This window comes from Mytilus californianus, unplaced genomic scaffold (genome assembly GCF_021869535.1).
Source record: "Mytilus californianus isolate M0D057914Y unplaced genomic scaffold, xbMytCali1.0.p SCAF_9, whole genome shotgun sequence".
Lineage (NCBI taxonomy): Eukaryota > Metazoa > Mollusca > Bivalvia > Mytilida > Mytilidae > Mytilus > Mytilus californianus.
Genome location: NW_026262745.1, coordinates 74,689,166 through 74,710,686, shown reverse-complemented (window position 1 = coordinate 74,710,686; position 21,521 = coordinate 74,689,166). Strand labels below are relative to the sequence as shown.

Genomic DNA, 21,521 nt, shown 5'->3' with positions numbered 1-21,521 from the left:
CTATAATGTGATTTTTTTGGTGAAATTTAGTCAAAATTGAAAGAATTTTTGAAAAGTGCCCTGGTATAAAAAAAAATCACGGGAAATTGACCTGTACCATTTTCCATAGTGACATTATAATCAGTGACGCTATGGATAGTAAACTGGGAATTAATAGTATGTATAGCAAATACATATTTTTCTTGTATATTTATGCTAATATAACACAGAAAAACGCGAATTCAATTGAAATTAACAGAAAAAAAAATTACGGATTTTGGAAAAAAGGGGGAGGGCTAAAATAATTTTCCTGTCCCCAAGTACATTTTTCCAACCCCATCTCGTTTTATCTACCATTTTTAATTGTCATGAAACATACTTAGTAATAGAAGCAATCTCCTTTATGTCTGTTCAAATGCTCCGTGTTCTAAAATATTGCATCTTATAGCCCAACACCCCTCCAGGACAGGGTACTTCCCCTTGTCTATTGCCTGACCTTGTTAGCACTGATTTTCACCAAATCAATTCAATACATTTACTATTGTATCAGGTGTTAAGCTTGTTTGAACAAAATCTATTTTGTTCGAGAAAAAGATGAAAATTTCTTTGCAATTTGAGGATGGAACATTAGTCCTTCTTCACAGAAGGACTTGACTACAGGTCAGAAATATAGCCCGTTAATCGTCTACGTGCATTTAAAAAAAAAACGTATGCCCCTACTATCCAACACTGTTGGACCGTTGGATTGTATGGCCATACGTTTTTTTTCCTCAATCGATCATAAATACTTCAAGCATATTCCATTTTGTTATGCTACTTGAGATATTCATGTTTTCCATGGAAAGAGCAATTTTCAGTGGTGCATAATTCAGATATGGATTTTGTATAAGAGAAATGGTTGACCACTTACATTAATACACTTATCATACTACTGTAAACGATCAAAGAGATCAGATGTTACATTATACAGTTTAAATCTACTTGAAAAAATGATGAACAATTTGAATATATTTTACACACTGCGGACAAACTTAAATGCTATTATAGTTGCATTCAAAATTCAAATTGGACGCAGCATGTTTTAACCTTTAAAAATAAAAAAAATCCAATGGTTTATGCTTTCATTTATACATCAGCGTTATTCATCAAATCGGACGGGAAAGGTTAGAATAAATATATTGTGGACTTTCTATATTTAGACTAGACATAATCAATAGAGATTTGAAAACGTCTACCTACATGTCAATTCCGTTTTTGGTAATACTATAAATCTACTATATGGACTGAATAAACAGGGTGTGATACGGGAAATGTACATTACAGAAGATACGTAGGAGGGCATTCCTCTTGACACTATAGAAACTGTCGTCTGCTTACAAGTGGCAGCCATGGAAGACGAAGAAGGTAGGGGAAGAATTAAAATTTGTTCTATTTTTTTCTGGTGCTATATTCCTGAGATTTGCTAAATCGATTTCAGCATCTAGAAGTTTCTGAAATCGAATTAGCTAATGTAATTGTGTACAATAACAATCGATTGTCAAAAAATATAACATCAAGTTTTCATTTGTAATATAAATATCAATTATATTCTATTTAATGATTTTGCGGGTATTGCAAAGAACTAAAATCTCCATCAGTCGATCGTTGAAATTAAATTGTGCGCATGCAAAAAACTGAAAATGCAAGAAAATAAAAACAAATCTCCGCAGTATGGTATTATTTGTCTATAAGAAACCAATACATTCTACAGATATGTATATTAAGCAGTCTGTCTTTAAATTGTAACCAAATTATTCAAATACTATACTAGTATACATAAACCGTACCAAATTCAGAATTCATCTTTTCGTTTAATTTCAAAGTTGTATTTCGTACAAGCTTATTCAGCACTCTGCTTTCTTAATGTTGATCCTCAAATCATTTTCTCTTTGGAAAAGTTATGATAAATCGATATTTGAAAACAAAATAAGTCTGTTTTAATTCCAATTTTAATTTTTGCAATATTTGTTTAGATATTGTTGTAGCAGTGTGATTTTTAGAACTTATGTATCATGTAGATTTTAATATACTTTATTTGTAATGAAATTTTCATATTTTGAATATTGAATCTACACGTCTGTAATGTAAAGTGATTTTGTAACTTTCAAAATATGTAAATTATCAAAAGACTTAATGCAAGTCTCCCCTCCACGTCTCACCTTCATTTTACAAATAAGTTTATGTGCAGTTTTTTTTATCCTAAGACGATTAAACTGGGTTGTACATTTCAATGTAAACACTTGTCTGACATTTTATGGTCTCAAGTACGTTTTATTGAAGGTTCATTCATGTTCTATAAAATTATAAACAAATCGTATATTTAAAACTTAAAGTCAACAATGATCAGAAAATTAAATACACGAACATGGGGTGAATACAATATTAAAATATCGAGAAATGCGAACTTAAGATGTAGCACATTATTTTCCTTTTCTTTATAGTTTGATTTGAACTTTTTTTTTAAAAAGGCATGGAATGAAGTTTTTCTTTTACGTCAAATGAATTTTCGAAATATCTTCGTTTGACATAATTTGACTCAACAATATTTTAGTTTTATCGAATCATGATACGCCCACGTAGGCCAGTCGTTATTGTTGTTAAGAACTGTATGAAATTAATAAAAATGCTGATTTATCCTTATTGTAACAAAAATGTGGTTACTTTTGTGCAGAATATACTTGATGATAATGGTTTATTATTGCGTCTAATATTTTTAGGGATGAGCATGAATTATTTTTTTTTCGGCTTTAACATTAATATTCAAAACTTTTTTTGCCATGGCGTTGTCAGTTTATTTTCGGCTATGAGTTTTAATGTCCCTTTGGTATATTTCGCCTCTCTTTGTTTATGGGCATTGTTCAAGATCGCTTCTTTCTGAATTGTTCATAAATTGGCTAATGAAATCTACCCAGAAGAACAAAAATTGGCATTGGTGTGTAGAACGGGACGATTTCAATACAGCAGGGTAAGACCCATTAGTGTCGTTCGAATCAGTATATATATACATTGTATATCTTTAAATGTATTGGAAACAATCTGTAGTTCAATTGACATGTATGCAACACAACTTATACTACTGGATATAACAATGCAAAATACCAATTTGGCTATCAGTTGGGTACTTGATTCAAGATGATTGATTGGTAAAGTCCTCGAACTTTTGAAACTGAAACCCGAATTGATTGTTTTAGAGATAGTGATGACTGCTGCCAAGAGGAATGGTAGTGCGATCATGAGGTTGGAGAGAATAAATCATAATGAAATAGATTTCAAGAAAGTGCATCACGTGGCTGGTGGCCCTTATAAAGGAATTCTTATTAACAAGGCAGCTACTGGTAAGTATAATATTATATACTACCTTGTTAACTGACAGAAATCTAGTGTATAGGTATGTAGGTAATTAAAGGATTTAATTAAAAAAGATAGTAAATTTCAGCCTCCCTATTTACCCACCCTTAATGTTCATGCCTACCCTTATACATGTTATGGTCATTTTGGTCATGAACCGTTAAACACACGTATTGCTTTTAACCTTAACATACTACAGATGTATATTATATAACAAAAACATATGACCTCAGATCAAAACGACAATGGCATAGGTGTATTATAAAGTTTGTTTAAAACGCCACATATGGTTATTGTTGTCCGTTGTTGCGAGCCTTGTCAATGATTGTCTTTTGTCAAATCGTAATGTTGTTTTGTTTTATAGAAGTTTGTGTTGATGATAGATATTTGATAGTTTTGTTTAACATATTTGAAACTTTCTTCGACTCAGATCTTTGAGATTGATCGAGTTTTGATCTCTTAACATTTAGTGGCAAATTGTTCATGCTTATTCAGTAAAAAAAATAATAGTTAATAAAATAGTTAGGTTCTGTTAAGTTGGTCATGGATGAAGGGTATGGAATTTGGACTGCCACTAGAAACTGAGGGTATGTTGGATATGGGCAGACATTTTTCTACGGCACTGATCTATGGACCTCTCAAAGAATTGTTGTTTGAGGTCACAAAAATTGAAAACTTAGTTCCCATGTGCAATGTACAATGAACAATTTCACAGTTCACTGCATGAACAAGGAAATGTGATTAACGTTTTTGTTTCAGATAGGTTAAAGTTTGGTTTAATGTAGTTTGTGGTCAGTGGTCACATCAACCTAAAATTTAGTACACATGTAATTGTTTAATGAAAAGTTTAATGTATATACCAAATTAGGATTTAAAGTGAAACTTCACAGTTAACTTGAAATGAAAAAATGTGACAGAGTGATTAATTATTGTTGTATGTATGTTAAAATGTGTGGATACATAAAGTAAACCCATCGGTCTTTAACAGCCTCTTATATAAAAATCTCAATAACCTAATTGTTGGGACACTATAATTTGCAAAGTTATGTAAATACTCGACATTCAAATATTTTTTTTAAATTTTATTTCTCGGACTGGTTAAGTCGTAGGAAGAAAGAAAAAATTGTCAAATTTCCTACTTTCTGTTTATAAAAAAATAAACCAAAAATTTGAAGTACAAGGAACTTAACAATTAAATCTATATGTGACACTGCACAAAAATTTGTATGTGAAGGTTCACGTTATTTAAATGATTTTATGCAAAATCAATGTCACAAACTAAAGCGAAAATGTTAAAGGATCATAGATAAATTTGAGACAACGCCCACACAACGTATTCGACACCTCAATACTTAAGCTTTAAACTATAGTAATAGTATTGACATAATATGCCGATCAAACGTTTCGAATATATTTTAGTTTTTTTACAACTGACGTTCAAGTATGCTATATAGCTACTTATAAACTATAATTATTTGTTGCCTTGTACAGGATCAAATAAGACTTTAGAAATAGAGAATAGTGAAAGAAAGAAGCGAGAAAAATGGACCAAAATAAGGGGATGCAAATATGCATAGAATAGAGTATCATAGGAAACACAATTAAAGTTTATGCCCTAAACATTAAAAGAAGAATACAGAAAGGAAGACGTACTCCCCTCCCCAATCCAGACCCTCACGTAGAATGTATATCGACCGGTCTGAAATAGAACTTCAACTATAAGTTGAGAGAATGGAATGCTTCCTGTGGGGGAACAGAATCCTAACTACGACTCGAGGAATATCTAATGTTTTATTTGTACAAATTTAATTTAATTTTAAAATATTCAGCCAGACCTTGTTCCAGTGACTGCTATAGTCCGGTTGTGTAGCAGTGTGTATACTTGACAGCTATTCTTCTGAAAGTGGAATAAATCTTTTAGTTTACTGTGTCTTATTGTTTTTTGACTCGATGCACAACTGTTTATCTCTTGTGTGTGTGTGGAAAGGGGGCGGTATTTTTGGAAGAACTTTAATAATTTAATAATTTTATTTAAAAAAAAAATACAGGAACAAGAAATTTATTTGGAATTCAATGTTGAATCTTCATTAGTTTACTATTCTGTTCAATTCCTTTTTGAAACAAAAAAACTTTTTTCAAGAAATTTTAGAACCAAACAATCTATCAAAAATATGCCCCAGCCTTAAAAAAAGATAAATGGTCGATGTCCAAGACTATATCACGCAAATCGGAAGTTTGGTACGCCGTAAAACCTTACACCTGGTCCAACCTGCTCTGTGTCTAGTATACGCTAGTCATTCCCCAGTTCTGCCATTAGATGATCGTGTAGTCAGTATATACATGTATATAATATGGAAGTTGATTTTTCAATATACAAATATCTAAAAATAAGATGTGTTAAGATTGCCAATGAGACAAATCTCAATCAGAGAGAGACCAAATGACGTAGACTTGGTAGAAGTTATCAACTATATTGGTCACCGTACAGCCTTCAACAATGAGCAAATTCCATATCGCATAGCAAGCTATAAAAGGCACCGAAATGATAAGTGTTAAACAATTCAAACGAGAAAACGAATGGCCTGATTTATGTACAGAACATAAACGAAAAACGATATGATATACGGTCATATACAGCAACAAACGACAACAACTGAATTACAGACTCCCTGCAGGGACATGAAATGCAGAATGTCGCGTGGTTGAACATGTTTGAGGAGACCACATAGTACATGGACAGTACATTTCTTATTGCCTTATTCTAACTCGAAACGTCTCTGATAACGAAGTGGGTTACACATTCCTTTGCAAAAAATGTATCTGCTTCTTGTAGGCGTATTTTGATAACATAACTAATTTATTATGCTCATACTATTTCATTTCATAAGAAAGTCAAAGATTGAAAAGCAAATATGCACATAATGATTTTTTGACATTCATGTTAACGATGTTCAAGTACCGACCATTCATCTTTTATGAGGACACCAATTTTTTTTCTCTCGGGACAAAATGTTTTTCTTCAAACTTAATTATAAGCAAGCTATATTTTTTTTTAATAACATACAGAAACTATCAAGTTTTTTTTTTAAAGAAATTGAATGTAGCTTTTACTTTTTATACTAATGTTCAAAACGAGCAAACAATTTTTTCCTTTTCTTCAGAACCAATTTTATTTTCAAGAAATTTCAGAATCACAATTTACTAAACACACTCATCAAGCACAAACAAACACAAACAAAATATAAGAGGTGGATGCATAATAGCTCAAGTCTTGTTAAATACTGAAGCAAGTAGCAACCAACAAATCATCGTTAAATACGATGGAAAGGAAAGAATCAGGTAAAATACTCTGTCTAAATGAATTTATAAAATATCAACTTTTCTTATTTGAATAAATCAATAAAGCCCACTCAAGTTGTCAACTGTTTTAGAGACGTGGTTATTTTAATAAATCAGAATTAAAAAGCAATTTAGATGAAGTTATTTATTTCAATTAGTATTTATCGAAAAACTCTACGTTTATCAAACCTATGTAAATATGGATACCAGCGATTTTGTTGATAAATTGTGTTTTTTTTTCTGCATAATACCACTTTTGTTTGGATCCATTAAAATATAAAACTAAGAATGTAAATAGTGCGTTACTGTGAACAAAAATATGTAATAAAAACAAATGAGGATGAAGCATTAAAAGAAAACTATCTTTTATTTCCTGTTTTCTTATTCTATTTGATGTTGTCCTTATCGCTCTAATACATGTACTTAACAGTAGAGGACCCAAAAGAGCGTAGAGGGCCCTTTGATCCCCAAAAAATACAAATCTCATATATTTGACGATTTATAAATATGTTTTTTTAGTATAAAAACGTCCAAATTTTTTTCGCCGTATCAATTAAGTTTTCGTGAATTACCCTCACTCCCCCTTTCAATAATCCTGGATCCGCCCCTGCTTATTAACATTGCTTGTAAACTGTAAGTCAATTCGGGTATCATAAGCCTATACTTGATTATGTTCTGATATGTGATTACCTTCGTACTAAAATAATTTCTTTGACTGATTTGTAAAATATCAAATTCTTAGGTTTGTTTTGGATTTTCTTTGAAGTTCGGTATTTTTGTTATACTTCTTTGCTATCCAACGTTTGATATTTTTGGGTTCCAATATTTGGTTTCAAGCACAATTGTGAAAAATGTTGAATGATGGATTGTTATTTACTTAACGTCTGGTGAGAAATAATTCTAAATCTTAAAATTTACATAAAATCAACATCGGTATCTTGTTTTTAACATGCTACAAGAAGTCATTATATAAATATTTTCCACTCTTTAGATTGATGAGGGGTGGAAATGGGGATCCCTGATTCCCGCTTTCCTACCCCAAACTCCCACTGCCCTTCTTCTTAGTCCAACTCCCCCCTTACTCATGGACGAAAATCGGTTAAATTGTTTTCCAGCATATCCCAATTTTTACTCCTTCTCTTCCCCCGGTTCCCAGCCCCTGACCCCTGTTTCCTCACCCCCTGACTCCCACTTTCCGCCCTCTCATTCCAATGTTCTCTTATCGCTGTCCATCCCTCATTGATTGGTTGACAGTGGTCGATAACCTTTTGTACGACATCGACTCGAATGTTTATAGAAATGTGCAAATCTACTGGCAAAAGAAATATTGTATTTATTATGGAAAGGTTATTAAAAATAATAAGAATATATTGTATGATTGTAAATGAGTCAGCTTCCCACACAAAGATCAAAAGAAAAGTTACGGTCACAGTTAGCCCTTCAACACTGAGCAAAACCAGACCGTAAAGTAAGCTTTCAAAGCCCTTGGCTACATATTAACTTAACAATTATATGTACCACTGGTTTTTAATCGGTTTACATAGTTTTTTGTCTGATTGAAAAAAAAAACTTATTAAAATAAATACCGAGTTCCAAGGTAAATTTAAACAACATGGGGATGGAGGAAGGGGGGAGGGGGGGGGGGGGTGGTCATAAAACCTGACAAAATCAAACGCTCGACTATATAAACGAACGAAACGAATGGAAAACAACAGACATACAACATAACTGAAGCTATATGGAAAAAAAAGAGTAAAATAATGCGAGAGCACATTTGCCATATTAAGCAACCCGTAAATGTTTTTTACATATCATAACCTGTATGACTAATATCTATATTTAGGTTTATTAGATGGATGTTATGTAACAATATTGTATGTTGTAAAGGATCATATTTGTTGTATGTATATGACCCCCCTTTTTGGAACCTAATTTGGAAATTCAAATATCCTATCCATAACAATCGTATTTTTACTGATCGATATATCTAGACAATAACATTAACATATTGTTTAATGAACGGATGAAAGGCAAATTTGTTGCTCTGGTAATGATAGCTGTTTTGTCTATTATTCAAGAGCGCTTATGGTTTTCCAGCATCTATCAATTAAGCTGGAGTTCCTTATATTTTATATCTGGTTCATTTGTCGTACCCGTTCTCCAATCTCTGTATGCTATACAACCAGTTATGTTAATATTTTATGTTACAGCAGGTTACTCAGAAAATACTACGGAACTTTAATTAGCTTATTTGAATACCTATCAACGTCTTTTATCACTGACTTTCGTAGGAATTTAAGATTATATTTGATCACACGTGATCATATTTCTTTAACTGGAGAGTAGACTAAGGTGTAGAAGTATGATACTTGAAGTTTGCCCGTCCATCTGTAATATCCACCCGAAAGAGAGCGTCCGATTGGCTGTGCGGGATGTATAAATACACATCCACGGCTGCATGGTTAGAATGAGAATGTAAGATTTAAACTCTTTTACGGATTCTAAGGTGGCCTGCTGCAAGTCAAAATTTCTGACCTTATTCAATTCCATTCTTTTATTGTGGCAACCTAAATTTCCCGGCCGTCATGCCGGTTGCTTTTCAGCATCTTCGTATATTGACTTTATTTCTTATTTGTTCTAGGCCTAAATATGTATGAAATATTTGTCAGCAGACGTTGAGCCAATGGTTAACTAACCAATCTAGCATACATATTTTATTCCAACTCAATTGGTAGAATTTGCAAAGTGAAACCTGGGACTATTTGGACCTTTAGGGTGAAGAATGATTCAGAGATGCGCATCTGTTGTAGATAACACACCATGTCTTATTCCGATGTACTGTACTTGTCATACATAATATATGTAACTATTTCAACAGATCTATTTTTTTACAAACATGCGCCTAAAATTGCTTCTTAGATATTGGCAAAATAAATTCTTAGTATTTCATAACAGTTTTCAACACGAGTAACAAATTGTTGAAACACATTATAAGTATATTTATTACGCTAAAGTTTTTTTGCGTTCGGGTAGCTGACCATGAAGTTTTGGTCACATCAACTTGAACTAAGAGCACATGTTTGTTATAATGTGAACGTTTTAGAATATACAGAGTAAGGTTCTGATCTAGATTCCATGATTACATGGAAATGTGATAGTGCAAGTGGGGCATGGTATCATATTGACATTTACTAAAAGTCTTGTGTATTGATGTTTTACAGATCTAAACACTGTTGAAGCATCAGAAGGAAGATTAGAGTTTTTAGCTTATATGGTAGATGAAGATCACAACAATGAAGCTATACAGGTCATTTAATATTTACATGTAAAGACTTTACAAATTCTACTACTGTTGTTTTTGACCTTATTTATATAAATCGTTTGAAAATAAATATGAATTACGAGGTTCGAGTCTTGTAAATAAATAGTTGTTTTGTTATTAGTAGATTAGATAAGATTTAATATTTATGATAAAGATAAACATCACAAGAGTCATGCACATTGTAGAAGTCTAGAAGCATTGACAAATTGGAACAAATTATACATAAGTAAATAGGACATATAAAACAACTAAATATCTATTTCAAAGATCCAATGTAGATTAAGAAGTATAGACACAAAGTACAATGTATGTAGTTTTAATTATTTTGTATATATTGTGACTTTACAGGATTACTGGACATTACGTTTCTGGTTTCAAGGAAATGCTGATGGAATGACAAAGAAAAAGACTTTTACAGACTATTTTCAGGAGCTCATGAATCCAACAAATTTTCCAAAAAGTAAAATATTTGAAATATGATATACTTTGAAAATGGTACTTACAAGGCGTTTCTGTTACTAAACGATTACCAAAAGGACTGATAATCTTCACTAAAATACTTCACGCAGTACAAAGTGTTCTGTATTTAAAACATTGATAAATATACGACGGAAAAATGATATTGTAGTCTTACACAACGCAAATACTAATAAAACATATAAATAAATCCTCTAAAATGAAAAAAAAGAAAACAAATAACAAACTAGCAAAGTATATTTTTACAATTCATTTAAGAAAAAACCCGGCTAATAGATTTCTAATTTATAAAATGATTGACCAGTTTCAATATTTTTATTTGTATATCGTTTGACAGTACGTATAATCAGAAATAGAACAAGGCTCTTTAATACAACACAAAACAAAGCTTTATACAAACATGACAATAAAAGTCTCAGCACGGACTCCAAACACTTGACAGAAAATGTGTATTGCCACTGCAAAAGAACGTGTAACGTTTAAGAAAGACATCTTATATTTCATGCAGTTCAGTCAATATCATTAATACTATAACCAAATCAGCTGCTGATTTTGAAGTGACTACATGTTACACAATAACATTTATTACGTCTAATAACTTTACAGATTATATTGGTTTTATCAAGAAAGCGTTGGTAGTATTAAGGTCTTATCCAGTAATCAAACGAGTAGATTTAGAAGTCAATCAAACAACAGAACCTCCCCCTGAAGAATCGTTACCTCCAATCAGTAAGTAGAAATGTCTTACCGAGAATATATCACATGTATACTAAGGTCTTATCCAGTAATCAAAGTCAACCGCACAACAGAACCTCCCCCTGAAAAATCTCTACCTCCAATCAGTAAGTAGAAATGTCTTACCGAGAATACATCACATGTATGTAAAGGTCCTATTCAGTAATCAAACGAGTAGATTTAGAAGTCAATCAAACAACAGAACCTCCCCCTGAAGAATCTCTACCTCCAATAAGTAAGTATAATTCTATTATCGAGAATATATCACATATATTGTTACATATTCCGACGCAAAATCAAAGGAATGAACGACTAGGGGTTAACATGGGGATTTCATTTCCCAAATCCTGCCTTTTGTAATTATTTCCAACTTCCCACTTTGTTTCTCTTCTTTTTTCCCAGATCCAACTTTTTTTGCAACCCCTATATCCCATATCCTAATTTATTAACCCCTTATGTCGCCCCCCTCAACGAATGGCTCTTTGATATATTCAGAGCAGTTAAGGCTTACATAAGACCACCTTAAACTGATTTTATGTATATTCTATAGACATGTGTTTATCATTTTCATAAATGCTCCTTTAAAGCAGTTTAACAAACCCACAAAGAGATACAAGGATTATGTTCTGTTGTTCGGTATACATATGATATGCATTAATTGTACGAAAAATATTATGAAAGTTCTGACAGCGTCTCTTTACCGGAAACAGGCCGCTAGTCATAAAAGCTGCGTCTGACAAATACGTCCTGTTTCATTGTTATAGTACTGGAGCTAATAATGTAAACATTTGTCATTAACATTTTAAGTATGAATGAAAGTTTTTTTTTTGTATACATCATGTCAATGGTACGGCATCAGAAAAGACAGCTGCATAGGTATCAGAAAGTCTTCAACATTCATTAAGACAATTGTCTAAACAATATATGTCAAGATTTAAATTGCATCATAAATAGAAACAGCACATTAACATATGACTTAAGAAAACCACAGTCTTCTTACGAAGGTACTGACTTTGAACTTACATTTAGATATGAGTCATATTTAAACTATGTTTGAGAGAAGTGAATTCTACCCCTTTTTGGTGTCTTTAGATTAACAGATGGTGTCAGCTATGTGAAGATATACTAGTAATGTAACTTTTTTTATTCGAGCGTCACTAATGAGTCTTTTGTTGACGAAACGCTGAATCGCGCGTCTGGCGCACAACATTTATACCTGGAATCTATGGTGAGTTTATGTATATTTGTATTCATTTTTCATTTTAGAAAGTTTTACCACAGTGTTCACCCCAGCAGTTTACACCTATCAATTACTCCCAGAAATACCTATTCAAAATAAAACATTTATAACCTTCATGTTGAAAGCTGCTGGTGATGCGCATATTGCACTGTCAGCAGTTTATAGTGAACTCGAACGCAAAACATGGGAGATAACAATTGGTGCCGAAAACAATACAAAATCAACGGTTAAGGAAGGTGCTATGGGACAAGTGAAAATAGAAGCATTGACTCTAAACATTCTAACGGAGAATGATTTCCGATATTTCTGGATAAGTTGGGCAGAAAACCATATAGAAGTTGGGCGTGGTGCGCAGTATGGATATGGTCGATTTCTACACTGGTATGTTCCCCCAAATAAACAGTTCAATGTTAACTGTCTTGGTGTATCTACAGACAAGGCGTCAAGAGGACAGTGGGAATTTGCTGAAATATTAGGTACATAAGTACAATTTTGTCAACTTTACCTACAGTAGCACTTAGGAAAGATTTTGTTTTTGATGATTTGTAATATTTATCTTTTCTCTGAACAGCTGACATGTTTGTCATGGATTTTGCGGCCACAAATTTAAAACGAAAATAATTAATAAACCCGAAATAACTGATTCATTTATTATTTTCTAATAAAAACTTGTGCATGATGTTTTTTTTATTTTTTTTAATAATAATAATAACAAAGGTTTGCGCAATTATGTTTTTTTTTAATGTTAGCCATATTCCCAAATTTTCTCAATCTAATTATACGTAACTGATGTGTTCCTATTAAAATTGTCAATGGTAGCTACATTACTTTGATTTATGTAAACTAAATTTTCTTTTATTTTCATAGATCCTGAAGAAGAATTTGGTAAACAAGCACGAAAGAAGAAACTAAAGAAATCACTGATATGGTTGGCAAAGAAACAGCGAATATTACAATGTTTGGAAGATTCATACCCTAATACAATACCTATTGCACATTTACTCAAGTAGGTTAATGGTCGTATCTTTGTGTACAAAATAGTGTCTTTTAAAACATTTACTTGCATCATTCTATTGGCCCATATTTCAAAATTTATAAATGTTTACTTAATAAGATAAATAAAAAAATATTATATTCAATTGATGCAAATAATGATCTTCAGGGGCGGATCCAGCCATTTTTAAAAGGAAGGGGAAGTTCCAACCCTCTTCCTTTTAAAAATGGCTGGATCCGCCCCTGAAGATAGGATAAAAAGAGGGGGGGGGTCCAATCAGATGTCCCCATTCAAAAGCATTGATCGTCACAAAAAGGTGGTTCTAACTCCCAAAACACCCTAGATCCGCCACTGATATTTAAATTTAAAAACTAAATGTAATTATTTTGCGGAATAACATTCAAACATAATATTAAAGGAATTCGATTTTTAATACAGTATAAATTATATTTCTGCTCTTACATTGCGTATAAGAATCGAGAGGAATCTTTTCCTCCTTCAAATATTTATTTTATTGAAATGGTTGTACTCGAGAAATAAAGCTGTAAATCTAATTTGTATTATCTAATTTTGATGTTGTACTAGTATTCATTATGTATTGAAAACAAACCTTCAGTCGAGAGTCGATTAACTGTCGTTATTTTAACAGCTGATATCCTTAACACATTATTTTTTTAGACCAAAACAGTGTGAGAAACACGATATATATGTATACTTCAACAATGGAGATGCCTACGTTTATAAAAGTTTAACTTTTTAAAAAGTCGAGAATTAAACCGAGACACCATCAAGGAACAAAAACATTAAACAACTTTACTTTTATACGATCTTAAAGTATGCAGAAGTGCTCATAAAAGTAAATGATATGAATTTGCCAAAATATCGGCTTGAGGTTCTGTACTCTTTCAGGTTATGTAAAGTTAAATTGGCTGATACGACCACAGCAGCGGTAATGTTGAATGATCTTCAAAATAAAGGGTTTATCAAGGAAGTGGAAAAGGGCTTCTGGATGAGGATACAAAGTGGGGGAGCGGATGCAAATGACGGTAAGGAGTATCTATTTTTTTAAGAACTGAATAATTCAATTTAATCCATGTGAGTTTTTGAGCTCGGTTTTGCATAAATCTAATGAAAAATATTACCCGTTTCGTTCCCTAAGGTATCATCAGCACATTGATTTGTGTTGAAATGAATTGTCATAAAAGGTGTGTTGCCTGTAAATGTACTGTTTATAGAATGATGAATTATTCGAAACACTAAAGTTTGTCTACCCCTAAGCATAAAGAGCCTAAGTTGTATTTGGCACAACTTTTTCTAAATTTATTGTTTCGAATGCTCTTCAATTTGGTATTTGATTAGCGCTTCAAACTGTGTTGATTTGGGCACCACTGATGCATCTCATTTAGACAAAACGCGTGTCTGATATTCCAAATTATAAACCAGGCATCTCTTAAGCGGGTTTTGAATTACCTGCTAAAAACATCTACGTTAATTGATAATAATACCTCTAAGACTATTTGGGCTTTTCAAGACATTTGAAACCAATTTTACTAGAAATGAGTTATAATTTGTAGTAGCAAAACAAGTCTTTTACTATTACTTCATTTTAGGGACTTGTTTAATATCATCAACTCTTCCTAAACCCCTTCTTAAAAAAATATTGAAACTTTTCAGGATCATCGTCATAAAATGCCATTGTACACTTTCTATTTCGATTAATTGTTTGATACTAATTGTGTTTCCAAGGACAATGTTTATGTAGAATGTTAATTGAATGGCGTCATATTTTCTTGTAATAAAACACAAACAAATCTATTTTATGCCTTATACAAATTACGATAAAAGAAAGGATATGAAAATGCCCCATTTTGGCCTTTTAATATCAAAAACCAAAAAATATGATATATTTATTAGGGATGTCAACGAGTACTCGAGTACTCGAGTATCGCTCGGTAGTACCGAGTATCGAATACCAAAATGATACTCGACTAATCGGTTTCCTGTTAAAATGTTACTTTCTTAAGCTTAAACAAAAAATATTTTTATTGAGAGCGCCTCCCGAGAAATTAAATATTAAGCAAAATTTAAAAAAATCAAAATATGATTCGAATAATTGCGTTTAACCGTCATTTAAAACTCCCCCAAACAGAGGTAGGCTATGAACAAGAGCACTTTTCCAAGGCTTACACTTTTAGCTTATCTTAGTCATTCTCCCACCTCTGTACCGTCAGATCATATATTTTCATCAGCAGGAATGTTAGTTACCTAACAAAGTTGAGAAATCGACTCGTCCAAGAAAAAGTTGACAAGATAATATTTTGAAATAAGAACAAATTCGTTGCACCCTGTGTCGACCCTCAGAAAAGGATTAAAGGCATCAGTAAGTTCTAATCATCACCGCTTTGTTGATCATTAAATGTGTTTTTTTACGGTTGTTTGAGTAATCATTTTTCTATAGATATTAATTAATTACTTGATTAAATTATTGCCAGTTTACATAATTAGTACATGTAGTAAATGAGCTAATATGGTATAAAATTCCTTGGACTATTATCTAGTCCTAGGTAATAATATTGAGGGTTTTACGTTCATAAGACTAACCCACAATACATAAAATGGGTATAATTTTGTGTTTCCATTTTTTTAATGTTTTACCGAGCGAGTACTCGAGTATCGCTCGGTAAATAGAACGAGTACTCGATTAGTTAATCTTCACCGAGTTGACATTCCTGATATTTATTATAGAATATGCTTCAAATGTTCAGAAAACTTAGTCTGTATTTGTCAGTATTTATAATTTTTGAATTTGTCTTAAAAATTTCATTTCGAACTTCAGACTTTATGCTTTCATTTCAAAACTACCAAACATAGCCCGATTTTGAAATCTCATTGATAACTAGATATGAGCTATTGCCTTACTCGAACATATCTATTGCTGTAAGATGTCATATACAAAAGATGTTAATGTGTGCAACCTATCCATTATGTATGATCGTGAGTCATATTTATTTTCCAAAAAACTATGTGGCAAATGGCTACGTTTTGGTTAAATATTGTCAACGCCAATATGTTTATGCCGTCTTGAAGACATCACAACTGTCCGTTTTGTACTAAAATTTCCAGCTTGTATAATCATATTCATTTATGTATAAAACTAACACGAACATCTTATATTGATTATACAGAAGTACAGATTGTCAAAAACATCCCTCGACTGACTAGTCAAGAGCAGCCAACTATAGCTGTGATAACATCACTCTATTGTGAAAAGCTAGCTGTGGATGCGTTAATTGACAATAAAACTACGTTTGTCAAATACAAAACAGAAGGTAACTACTAAAGTGTTCAGTTTTTATTTTGATTCGCTTTATTTCCAACCAAAGAGGACACAAATGACACTAAAAAAATCTTAACTTTACATATAAATCCACATTCATTATACGAAAAAATTGTAGTCAATGTTTACATTTAATACAAGTTTCACTACGAACGACTCGAACATGACTCGATATTTTCACTCGAGACTAAAATGTAGGAATCCGAATAAATGAACATGTTAAAATATCACAACATATAATTGTCTAATCAGAAACGAAAACTCGTCCAAAATTAATTTTACCTTCCAGAGTTGCAACATTCCTTTATTAAAAATTAACAGATTGCATACTAGGAATGGCAATTCAAAACCAAATATCTACCATTAAAACATGCAAAATACACTAGCTTTATTTTTGTAAAGCTTTTTAACCAAATACAAATAATTTCATAAATTCTACTCACTTTGATAGTTGTAATGAAATTCATATGGAGGTATCTGATAGAATACTTTACATGATTTCCAATTGCTAGCCAGGAGATATATCAGAAGTAAGTTACCAATGTTGTGTTTGTTAAATATGCTTATTATATAGTGGAAACATTCAAGTATTACTGTGCACCTGTGATTTCATTTCCTTTATCACCCTCTCCTAGTTATTATTTAACCCAAAACAAATTTCCTTATTATAATAAAATGTTGACAGCATCTTTATACTCGATAGCAGCTTCTTGACCATTTTAATTAGTACAGTTGTTTTTTTAACAGGCGGTTATTTGACTTTGTTGTACATGTGTTTTGGGATTGCTTTCGTTTGAATGCTGTGTAATTTATTATGTAGATGGTCAACAATAATGGATATTATTTTCATTTTTTGAATTTTCAAATGACAAGAACATGAAAAATTCATTTATGTGAATACCTTACTTCTTTAACATAACGATAACTAGTGATCGATTGTGAGTTTTCTCCCTTGAAGTATTTTATACAGTAAAAGCAAGATTTACATTATAGAGTGTGATATTATAGAATTGTTGTCGTGGTTGTAGACATTAAACACATATTACAGTACTAAAGTTCGATTTCTGATCAATCACTTCATTTTGCTATTTATTTGTCAGTAAAACTTTGATAAAATGTATTCAAACATGTCACATATTAATTAGTTAACAAGAAATCATAATTTCTGAAACAGAAAATCCTTAAAGTACTAAATTTATACAAATGATGATATGTGATTACCTTTTGTCTTTAGGCGAATCACAAGTTTATTCAGTTGGGAGAATAGGAAGACACAAAATTGTATCTACAAAGCTGTCGAAGGACGCATCGTCACCAGAAAACTCTAAAATATCCACAGAAAACAGTGTGACAAGACTTCTTGGTATGATTAAAAAATACTACCTATAAGTCAGTGCCGAAATGTAAATATTGGACGTGACAATTCAAAACAAGCATTAGGATGTTTGAGATTAGTACATAGTTTACATATGAATAATTTTTGAATTAAAAATAGATTAGTAATCAGTATGTGATACAATATGTTAGTTACTCCCGAAAGATTGATGGATTGCACTAGATGTACTGTTTGGTACGCTCTAGAAGTATATTTCATATAATGGATATTGAAGGGCTGTTGAGGAAAAGTTAATTTGACCATAACGCTTTACAAAACCATGTACTACAATTTGTAGCTGCTCCAAAAAATATTTTATTTTACATTTATGTAAACACTCATCAAAGACACAAAAAAAGAGGCGAAATATAACAAAGGGACATTCAAACTCATAAGTTGAAGAAAATAAACGACAAGCCCAAAAAAGACCAACAGACAAACAACAATACACAAAACACAACATAGAAAACTAAAGACTGAGCAACACGAGATTCACCAAAAACTTGGGGTGATTTCAGGTGCTCCGGAAGGGTAGGCAGATCCTGCTACACATGTGGCAACCGTCAAGGCATGTAATCTGGTACGCCAGACATGCGTCTATATTAGAGCAGTTGGAGCAGTAATAAACTAAAATTCCAATTAGTTGTGCCAAATACGGCTAAGCCAGTCTATACAATGAACTAAAACACATAAAGGTCTTATGAATATTTCAAAATTTCAATAGAAGAGGAAATTTATAGAAAATAAATGCTTCAAAGATATTTTTGTCAGCACAAAAGTGCTGACTACTGGGCTGGTGATTAGTAGCGTCCACTAAAGTTGTTGTAAAACTCACCATATATACTAAGCTTATAATTAACATACAAAGTGTTCATCGTTCTGTCGTCTACATACATTCCTTTCCAGTGCTTCAGTAAGATATGACTATATTGCGTTATGACACTACTGCTGAAATGTGTATTGTGTTCATTTTTGAAACCAATCAAGGTAATATAATTGTTCTCATCCATTTAATGTCTGTAAGTAGACCAATTCCAAATGTTTGATAATTTCATTTTTACTTACAAATTATTATTTCACTATAGGTACATTTAGTAAAGTGCAGCACGTTTTCCTCGTCGGTGTAGGTGGATCTGTACCAGATTATGAGGATGCAAGCAAACATGTCAGATTGGGCGACATTGTCGTTTCATTGCCGTCACATGAACGGTCCTGCTTGTACGTACACTGTCAAAAAGTAGAACACACCCTTCGAACTGACGAATATAAATTTAGTGTGAAACATTGGGCATGTGCAGATGATACGCTACAAAAGGTAGTAGAGAAAATCAAAAATATTACGGATTCATCACCAGACCCGGAAAGACCGTGGGATATATATTTAGAAGAGGCCAGTGAAAGACTGAAAGCTGAAGAATCAAGTTTCCATAGACCATTTATTAACACGGATCGACTATATTACACCAATCCAGATGGTACAGTGGTAGAAGTGCAGCACCCATCTGGTGATAGAAACTATAATGAAGGGCGAACTAATGTCCGGTTTGGTGCTATTTCTAATGGAATGAATATAGCAAAGGATGGAAAACTACGCAAAACATTTGCCCGACTCTACGGTATCAAAGCCTATGATTTAGACACAGATGCAATTTTAGAATCGCTTGAGGGTAATAGAAATGAAAGTTTCTTAATCATACGGGGGATTGCCGATTACGCAGATGGAAGCCGTAAAGAGTGGCAACCATATAGTGCCATGGCCGCGGCAGCGTATATGAAAACACTCATTATGGCTTTATAATAACGCAGCTTGTTTTGCATTGTATAACTGGTGCTATTAAATCGTATCAAATGCTTGTTGGCTTGAACCTTATTTCGAAATATGACGTGGAAGATACCACAGGGACATTCAAAGTTCATAAGTCGAAGTGAAAACGACTAAGCCATTCTTCATGAACGCTCAAAGCCGAATATTTGAAAGCCAAGAATTTATAATAACCTAATTAGTTGAAAAACTATATGACCAAAAAGGACCTAAAAAAAGCCAAATTTATCTAAGGTCAACTTGGCTTGAAGTAGTGGAAACCTTAGTTTCCTACACTTTACAAATGTATAACCTTTGAATCTACAATGATCCTCGTTGTCAATTTATATGTGTAAGTCAAGATATGAAGCACTTTTTGTATCTGTGTTATCCTTGATTTCAAGTATGACGGGAAAGATGAGTTCAACATAGCATTTGTGTGTAAGGAACAGAAATAAATTATCAATACAGATGCAAAAACACAAAACATGATCTTTGGGTATGAACTTTCGTAAATTTTGACACCAAGAATTAACAGAAAATACTAAGCCAAAGATACAAAACACTATATTTAACCACGGTATTAGAGAAAGATCACATCTACTAAAAGCATGTGCAACTTACGTAACAGACTGATATGTATACATGCCATTCAATATTCAAAAATCAGAAACTGTACTTCATATAGCTATAAAAGTAGAAGACGATCCTGCACCATGCTCACTGCCAAATGTACATGATAGCAAACTAGCCTTAAACAAAAACACAAAAAAAAAAAAATGAAAAATAAATAAAACAAAAACAACAGTAACGCAAAACAAAACAAAACAAAACAAATGATCTTGGAAATGATTTGAAATATAAATCATAATCTATCTAAATCGTGGATTTGTTTTCATTTAACCATGTATTGGGCATTTATATTCGATTATTTTATCCCGATCGATAGCGAGGGGTAAACTTCGAATATAAGTTCCCCACCCATGGTTAAATGAAATCAAATCTACGGCTGCCATGAATTATTTCGAATCTTATAGAACAAATACGTTAACTTTGCCAACCTTGAAAGCCCTATACTCACTATACTGTTTTTGCTTTTCCATTTTACCCCCATATAATAACATCAATTATATTATATTATTCAAATATTAATAAAATAAACTCACATTTTTCAACTAAAACTGTTGTTTTTATCTAAATCTATTACAATCTGAGGCGTACAAGAAGCCTGAAACCACTTGGTGTTTACATTTGACGCCGGAAGCATGCATATGCCGTCATTTTGTTTAGTTGCCAAAGACAAAATAACTGAAATGGACTGATTTGTTTATTTAGCATTGGAATAGAGACGACCGTATTGTATTTGAAGCTTCACCTACGTAGAACTTTCAAAAATTGAGTTTTCCTGGTCGTATAAATAAGATGGGCGTAACGCGGAACAGCCAATTTTGTGTGTTAATGCGTCTGCGCTAAAAGTAGATATACTGTGATTATACTGGTTGACGATATATAGGTCGTCATTGTAGAATGTTTGA

At 32.3% G+C, this 21,521-nt stretch overlaps 1 protein-coding gene across 1 annotated transcript; it reads left to right on the top strand.

The window, feature by feature from the left end:
- The first annotated feature begins 1,117 nt into the window (after positions 1 to 1,117).
- Positions 1,118 to 20,037, top strand: LOC127715718 (uncharacterized). Its single transcript, XM_052221883.1, has 11 exons — positions 1,118 to 1,383; positions 3,210 to 3,353; positions 9,927 to 10,012; positions 10,376 to 10,487; positions 11,111 to 11,233; positions 12,506 to 12,955; positions 13,347 to 13,485; positions 14,383 to 14,519; positions 16,659 to 16,802; positions 18,045 to 18,173; positions 19,271 to 20,037. Exons 1-11 carry the CDS (start codon positions 1,368 to 1,370, stop codon positions 19,981 to 19,983), a joined length of 2,193 nt encoding a protein of 730 aa, XP_052077843.1. The 5' UTR covers positions 1,118 to 1,367; the 3' UTR covers positions 19,984 to 20,037.
- Positions 20,038 to 21,521: the final 1,484 nt, after the last annotated feature.

What these genes read in the sequence shown, in the direction of transcription:
- LOC127715718 (XM_052221883.1), top strand. An exon ending in TATTAACAAGGCAGCTACTG is followed by an intron (nt 3,354 to 9,926) that starts GTAAGTATAATA and finishes GATGTTTTACAG; the next exon opens with ATCTAAACACTGTTGAAGCA. An exon ending in TCCAACAAATTTTCCAAAAA is followed by an intron (nt 10,488 to 11,110) that starts GTAAAATATTTG and finishes ATAACTTTACAG; the next exon opens with ATTATATTGGTTTTATCAAG.